The sequence below is a fragment of the Gastrolobium bilobum genome, unplaced genomic scaffold (assembly GCF_033153095.1).
Source record: "Gastrolobium bilobum isolate Gb01-03AN ecotype WA unplaced genomic scaffold, APGP_CSIRO_Gbil_v1 utg117450, whole genome shotgun sequence".
NCBI lineage: Eukaryota > Viridiplantae > Streptophyta > Magnoliopsida > Fabales > Fabaceae > Gastrolobium > Gastrolobium bilobum.
This window is the reverse complement of record NW_026896053.1, coordinates 176,219-184,744: the sequence shown is the minus strand read 5'-3', so window position 1 is coordinate 184,744 and position 8,526 is coordinate 176,219. Positions and strand designations below refer to the sequence as shown.

The 8,526-nt window shown below is 34.1% G+C and overlaps 1 protein-coding gene across 1 annotated transcript; it reads left to right on the top strand.

Annotated features, from left to right (window-relative positions):
- The first annotated feature begins 590 nt into the window (after positions 1-590).
- Positions 591-7,797, top strand: LOC133297480 (auxilin-related protein 1-like). The gene is made up of 9 exons (XM_061496643.1): positions 591-1,587; positions 4,103-4,347; positions 4,437-4,687; positions 4,773-4,908; positions 4,990-5,084; positions 5,423-5,488; positions 5,627-5,716; positions 6,509-6,685; positions 7,398-7,797. The coding sequence occupies exons 1-9, from the start codon at positions 1,031-1,033 to the stop codon at positions 7,434-7,436; spliced, it is 1,656 nt and encodes a 551-aa protein (XP_061352627.1). The 5' UTR covers positions 591-1,030; the 3' UTR covers positions 7,437-7,797.
- Positions 7,798-8,526: the final 729 nt, after the last annotated feature.

Here is an 8,526-nt window from a genome sequence, read left to right as displayed (position 1 = left end):
TTTTTCTAAAGTTACTTTAGACAACTTTATCTAATGTTCATCGAAATGACATTGTTTTAGGGCAGAAATAATGATGTATTTATAATTTTAATTTATTTTAGAATTATAATAGTCTCTATTAATTTATTTTAGAATTATAATAGTTTCTATTATTCTATTTTTTTCAATTTTTCTATCCAAAACGATATCATTTCGATGAACATTAGATAAAATTATCTATAGTAATGTTAAATACTTTTTTCTCATTATTTATATAAGGAAAAAGTGTTTGTCATTTTAAATGATATAACACTCTGTCCTTTTAAGAGAGAGACAGACACATAAATTTTTTTTTATTTAAATTTTAAATTAAAAAAAACCATCCACTTTCTCTCTCCCATGATTTTCATTTTTTTGTGTCCATCTCTCTCCTAAAATGACATAACTTATATCATTTAAAATGACAAACACCAAACCTTTTATATAATATACTATTTAAAATTTTAAAATAAAGTGTGATGTGATGGACACATATAAAGTGAAGTATTATCATAAAAAAGCAGGATGCAAAATTATGTGCAATAAGCGCGTAGATTTGTGGTAGGTAGGGAATAGGGATGGAATAATGCGTACCCATTGAGGGAAGAAGGAAGCACAGTCAATGAGTCAAGAGAGAGAAAAGGGAAAGAGAGAAGAGAAGAGGTTGTCTCAGCCTCAGACACAGACACAGACAGAAATAGAAGGAACCCTTAACCTTACATCGGATTTCGATTTCCCTATTTTCCTTCCCTGTCTTTCTTTTTTTCACGCCATTCCCGCCATCTCTTCTCACACAACCCGCAATCGATTCCAATTCTCTTTGATTCATCCTCAACAATTCCCTTACAATAATTCAATTTCTCTGTTCCTTCAGAAATTTATAACGAGTAATCAATCTCACTCTTTCTGGTGATTTCATTTCAGCTGTTCTTACCTCACCCTAAATAAATTCTACTTTGCAATTATCTATTCACATTCTTCGTTCAAATTCAACCGCTTGAAGTTTTGAACAATGGACGAGTTTGGTGTGTTGACCGAAAGGTTTGGGTTGAAACCGCAAGGAAAATCGGCTCCAATGGCGTCATCAAAGCGACCCACAAATGTCGGTGATTCTTCTCGCACAGCAACATTTGGGACCAATTCGGGTCTAAACCCCAAATCTTCACAAAACGGATCCAGATCTCATCAAAATTCCACTTTTGATTTTGATTACGGTTCTTCCCTCGATGATCTCAACAGTGTTCTCAGCAGCAGCAATAAGAAAACACAACATTCTTGGGGTCCTGACGATGGCATTGATGATATATTTGGTGGAAACGCCAAATCGAATGTCGCCAATGACGTTTTGTTTGACTATGATTCGATATTTGCGGGATCGAATAAATCGGTTTCCACGTCTTCATCGTCGCCTGTTTATGTGGATGACATATTCGGTGGAATGCCTGAGCAGAATGATCCACTAGATAAGATTGGTGGACTACATGCAAATGCTAAAAGTTCGAATGAGAAAGCACCTGATTTTGATGACTTGATACCTGGGTTTGGTGGAAGCAGTGTTTCAAATAATGGGTATGGAACTTTGTCTTTAATTCCTGTTTACTCTTCGTAATCGATGCTCTAGGAGGTTGAGTTCACTAGCAATTAGCATAGATTTTGTTCTTCTTCACTACTGCACGTCTATATTTTGAGGTGTAAAATTTGTACCTTCTTAATTTCTTTTATTTATACCTTGCAGTCTCTTAATTTATTTGTGTACAAATTAGTTCTGATATTTATGAAATTCATATCATGTTAGTCTTTCCAGCATCTCTGGTTGACCAAGTCAAGGAACTAACATGATACAAGTTTTATAAATTCAGGGACTAACTCTTACACATAAATAAATTCAGGGACTAAACTGCGAGTAAGGAATGAGGGATCTAGTGGCCTATTTTACTCTATTAACTTCCTTATAATGGTTTTGCCAAAAAAGAAATTCCTTATAATAACACAAAATAGGAGTGCCTACTAGCATCATGTGACTGCGATTGACAAGTTTTTAGCGGTTCTTATTTGTATAGAATATGTGCTCTTAGCAAGCTTTGCGAGGTATTAGAGAAAAATAAAAACATTGTGTAAGTAGGATATAAGCATTACTTTCCCGGTAAAGCTTACTGATATGTTGTATATTCTTGCATTTTGGAAGGAAATATTTGGGATTAACATGAGAGGCACTCTGCTGGGGATGGTGCTTTACAGAGATCAATTTAGATAGATCTTTTGTGGCTTATATTTCTGGGAGTGTCATACCCATGGTTGTCAAACTCTCGAGTAAACTCGCAAACTCTAACGAGTTTACGCTTCTGGTCACCTCACCGTTCCCGTTTAACTGCAAACTCGCTTTTGGCACTCAAATGGTAGAAGCGCTGTGTTTTTTGGCAAACTCTTAAACTCTTACGAGTTTAACGATTTCAAAGAAATGGAGAAAAACCCATGGACCCGAAAATTTGACCCGAAACCCATCGTATAAATGGGTTTTTTAACACAAAATACCCTAATACCTTGTTTCAGCCGCCACCTCCTTGCTCCGTCGCGCGACTCCTGCTCCACCGTCTTCTCCTACGTGCTTCGTCGTCGTCCTTCCGCTTCTCCGCTTTCTTCTCTTCCAATTTCTCCACGGAGGGCTTTGTGGAGTATTTGGGAGCCCCGAAGTCATGGGAGGTGGCCGATTTGGACGAGTCCATGAAGCGCTTGAACCTGATGGTCTCCTCCAACAAAGATTCTCAGCATCGCAAGCATGCAAATGATGCTCCACCACCACCCCAATCTCTTCTCTGCTTTGTTTTGTTTCTTTTTATTTTTTTGCCTCTGTTTCGTTTTTTTGTGTGCCTCTGTTTGTCGTTTCGTTTATAATTTTTTTCTCTCTCTAAAATATGCACAGTATATTGTTAGTAAGGAATCATGTTTTATTACTTTATTTAATTGTATTGATAATTATATGAAATTTGTAATGTGAATGTAAAATATTTTACACTTATAATACATGAAAGTTAAATTTAACATTAAAGGGCCGACCCAGTTCAAATACCCACTTCGTGAGTGTCTGGGGAAGGGAATACTCTAGGCAGTCTTTCCCCTGCTTTTTGCAGAGAGGCTGATTCGAACCCGCGACCTGACACACCACGGCAAGGAATCATGTGTTAAAATTTAACATTATGTATGTATATTAATAACTCATTTTTTATTTAAAAATCAATAGTGATATTAAAAGAAAACATATTTGATATTAAATTTTAAGTAAAAAAATTAAATATAACTAACATAACTCTGAATATGGATTTTAAGAAAAACATATTTGATATTTTGTTTTGGATTTTGATCTTTTGTGCTATGACTTTATATGTTTGAGACATTATGTGATTATGACTATTGTATGACATTATTTTGCTGGTTGGTTGAATTAAATTTGCTTATTATATTACTTTATATGCATATAAATATAATTTGTATCTCGTGTTACGATTCTACGATCCGTGTTACGATTCTGCGATTTACGATTTTGGTTTACCCTTCTGAGTTTGCATAGACTCTCGAGTTTGACAACCTTGGTCATACCTCATAAGGTTAATTATGAATTTAGTTTTAGCAATGTACTTGAATTGTGAGTGTGACAATCATGTTTATTATTTTGTTGTTGCTATATATTTTTGCACCTTTTCAGCCCATGATTTGTTGAAACACACAGACTCCACATCCTCATTCTGAGGGTTTACAGAAATTTGGATGCATTACCTACATTTCTGGTAATGTGCGTTGGCTGATCCTGGAACTGAACCAAGTCGTTGCTTGTAGTAGTATTCCAAACGTTGAAGCTATGGATGCCTGCTTCTCGATACCAATATTATTCTGGAATATCTTGTATTGTTCTTCCTAATAATTTCTTAGTACAATGTAACACTTTTTTCTAACTGCAAGTGATTTAAGTTGTTTATCACTTAAATTAAACATAAAGGCATACATCTTTCTCTGACCATTTTAATTGTTAGGTGTCATCCTTTTGTTTGGTTTCACTGTCTCTTAATGTGTCAATCATTTTTTTTTTCAGTAAAGCAAGTAATGGGATGAATAACCTTCGTGAACCAACTGTACCTTCAAACAAAACTACTGTCATGTCTCACACTGATCCATTTTTAGTATTTGAAACTGCTTCAAGCACAGCTTCTTCAGAATCATTCCTGGACTCACTGGAACAGATAAGTAAGTTAAACAATTCTAAAGGTACAAGAGGCAGCTCCAGTACCTCCCCATCATTGAGGTCTCCACCTAAGCCAACGGATGTTTCAAACTCAGGTAAAGGTTCTTCTAAATACTTGAGCTAAAAGACATGAGTAGCCATCTTTTTCTATTATTGACTTTACTTGTGGTTTTCTGAGATGCAGTTAACAACTCAAGTATGTCATCGATAGATGAGCTCGAGGACTTTGCCATGGGCCGGGTGCAGAATAATGCTAGTAGAAAGGCCAATGTTAATACTGATGAGATTAAACAAAACTCAGTGGCTAAGACAAACAATGGCAAAAGGGATCCAGCTGCAAGAATGAATCAATTAAATAACACAGATTATCTTGAATCCTTTTTCAGCACGGGTTCTCGATCAAGCAGTGTACCAAAGTCAAGGACTGCAACTATGGTAAAAGTTATTAATATAATAAGCTCTAATTATTTTGCTACAGTAAAAGACTATATTCAGTGTCTTTTGCTGATGCATTGCTTAGGATCATACGTTTGATCACCAAATGAACAACAAAGGGAAACCTGAGGTGTCACAAAGGGTGCCATCTGGATTTTCATCCAGTGTGAAGAAACCTTCTGTGATGACATCTCTTGATGACCTCTCATTGATTTTTGGGGGTAAGTTGTTTAAATTTATCGATTATTATCACAGTAAAGTGATTTTGTTGTCAGCTTATCACATTTTTTTGTTTGCAAAAGCTTCCCCATCATCTGAATTCGAGGAAGTTGAAGGAGAAACTGAAGAAAGACGAAACGCAAGATTGGGACGTCATCAGAGAACCCAAGAGCGAGCGGTGTGTATCATTATCTTGTCATTTCTCCTAATTTCTATTTATTAGAAAAGGGGGGCTCATCAATGCAAATCACATGTTATCTTTTTATAGCTTCCTTCTTAACATTTTTTGTGATATTGTATTTTCTGAATTGATTTGATTGTCGAATCTTTTGCTTAATGATCCCCTATGGAGACCAGCATTGGATATTTTCTTTAATAACTTAAAAGCACATATGACGTTTTCGTAGTTCGTTCTGGACATTGACCTTATTTATCCTTTTATTACAGGTTTTATTGAAATAATTTCTCACTGGACAAATTTTTTTTTTCTTTCTCTTCTGCCTGTCATATTTTCAGTTAAAAGCAGTGGCTGATATGAACCAGCGTGACCTTCAAACTAAGATGGAGCAAGAAGAGAGGCGTGTAAGTTTTATAGTGTTTTTGTTTGGATTGTAATTTATCTCCAAGGATAATCATGGTAGAATTCTCCTTAATTCTTTTGTTTTTATTTTATATATTTGTCAGATTTTCTTAGTGTGATATTTTATTTTAATTTGGCAGAGAATTGCTGATACTGCTGATGTTCAGATAAAGCGATGGGCTGCAGGGAAAGAAGGCAATATGCGGGCATTGCTATCAACCTTACAATATGTATACTCTTTTACCATAGTTATTGATAATTGTCAATAACTAATTTCACTACAGGGCTCTTGAACATACCGCTTTTGCCCTGTACTCTGATTTGCTTTCATAGTGAATATCCTGATGTAAGAAAATATAATTAAAAAGGAAATGGAAACATTAGGTTGTTTGACTTTTTTATATGACAGATAGGCATTTATAACCAAGGTTCAGAATAGCTGTAACTTGGAATTCTTGGGCAGAATGATTAAATCCATTCTAAAATGTTAAGAGATGGAAAAATGAAGAGATGGTACACCATATATAGATGAAATTATTTAGAACTTTATTTTCAATCATTGTGTATTGTGACTCTTGTCTTATCAAATGTTCTGTTTATTTTGTATGTGTTTCAATTGTTTGTAATTTTGTTGAACCAACATGGTGGATCAAATGGAATGTGTTCAATGGAAACTACGTGAAGTCGTACTTACTGGTCATATCCGACCATAAGTTTCTTTTAGTAAGGGAGTGAGAACTATAAATAATTATTTGAAAATAAAGATACCATTGATTGTACTATTTGGCATTTTATGTGTAGTACAAGCCCTTGGTTAAGTGGAGGCTTTTGCCTTGTCAAAACTCTCCTCATTGATTCAAGATCTTATTTAACAAGAAGATGATGTACCTTCTCTTGTTCTTTTGTTTCCTTTTAGTGATAAATAATACTTGAACTAATAAATTGTTTTTATGTTGTTTTTGCATCGTAAAACAAATTTGTTTTATTCCATGATTCTTTCTTACCCTTGAATTTATATTTAGGTTCTTTGGCCAGAATGTGGTTGGGAGCCGATCTCTTTGACAGATATGATTACTTCCTCTTCAGTTAAAAAGGTTTATAGAAAAGCAACGTTATGCATTCACCCAGATAAAGTCCAACAGAAAGGTGCTAATCTCGAACAGAAATATACTGCAGAGAAGGTTTTTGACATCCTTAAGGTACCTTGTTTATTTATAAAGAAACAATGTACTTTACCTAGAAGTCCATAGGACTGCATACCCTTTTTATCCCTTCTCTTAAATGTTGAAATTTTTCCACAGGGTTGATTGACCATTTTGCCCCCTTTTAAAATTAATTTATCACTTTATCCCCTTCTCAAACTATATCCCAATCTACCTCTTTTCTCAACCTATATACTAATCTATCCCTGTTTGAACAATGTTTGACCGACACTATTGGACCTATCTATCCATTTACTTGAATAAGTGTCGGTCAAACATTTATTAAACAGGGACATATTGATATAAAGTTTGGGAAACGGGCCAATTTTTTTTCAAAACAAAGGTAAAATGGTCAATCAACAACTGTGTTTTACTCTTACCATATGCAATGTAAGTCTGCATAATTCTATTCAGCTACTGCTAGCTGGATTTACATTAATCCCCTTCATTAATCTGAACATATGAGTCTTCCTTTCTACTGCTCTAGAGAATTCAAGTGTTGGATACTCGATATTTGCTTCAGTAAATCTCTCCTTCCCCACCACGAAGAAAAAAAAAACTTAAAACCTTAACATATTTACATCAATTTTATTTTATATTTTTTGATAAAAGTATATCTAACAATTTTTTTTTCACACTAATTATTTTTTATTGAAATATAATAACTGTATTACTTTTTCTTATATTTATTCTACTGATCTTAAAACAGGAAGCTTGGAACAAATTCAATGCAGAAGAGCTTTCTTAGATCCCTTCTCCTAAAGGGTAGTTGAAGATAACACTGCATAAATATTATGTGGCATCATTTGGCAGAAGATTCTTTTTCATAATGATGTTGAACGCTCTACCGTAAGTAATCATGTATTGTAAGTAATGTTGATTCAGGTCAATGTACAAATTTAAAATGCTCCTTAACAGTTTAGATATGCCTACCTAAAATTCAGTCAGCCCACTCAAATTGTGATGACAAGGGCTTATCTTATATTTAGATTATTAGATGTGCACAGTTGCATAATAATATATTTTGTGGGGATGGGGATTGTTCAAGTATATACTGGTGTAACTAGGCTTTTGTGCGAATAGAAATTTTTCGATTGATTTTTTATCTGAACCAGCGAGATTGCTTGTGATTCTGAATTCTCTAAATATTTATGTTTCATTTTCTAGGAAGTGGTTTTTCTTTCCCCCAGTTTATTGAAATGCTAATAAGTCCCAAAAACTTCCCCCTTTTAATATGAATGTATCTACAACAGTTGTTGCACCAAAGGTTTTCTCGCTAGTTAGGCCCAACTTCTTCCACTTTTTTTGGTTTTCTTGTCCTTCAAAGTATTGCAAGTGTTATTGTAATGTTTTGAACAAATTTTCACTATTACAACATAAAACTAGAAATATACAAAGGGAAAAATACTTATCCAATAGAAGTTTTTTCTCATGCTACTCTCGGTTAAATTTTTGTGTCAACTCTTTTTTTTTTTTTTTAAGATGACCCCATCTCTTTTCTTTCTTAGGTGGAAATCATTAACTTCTCATGCAATAGAAGAAGTTGAAAGCTCATATATAAATTAGTAATTATATTTACTCTACGTAAATTTTATTTTAATAATATTATATGTCAAAGATGTTTTTGTAAGCGAGTATTTATTTTGATACAATTGCCTATCTCTGTTTCTTGTTTAGCGTTTTGATACAGGCTCAAATCTGAGAACTTGGAAGTACACTAAAGTCACATACATCTAATGGTGGATTTGCTCCCATCTTTTAATTTAATTTTATTTTCCTAGAAGAATCTCTTCAAATTTGAGACCAGTAGTGAAGTTGTGAAATACATGTTAGGACCC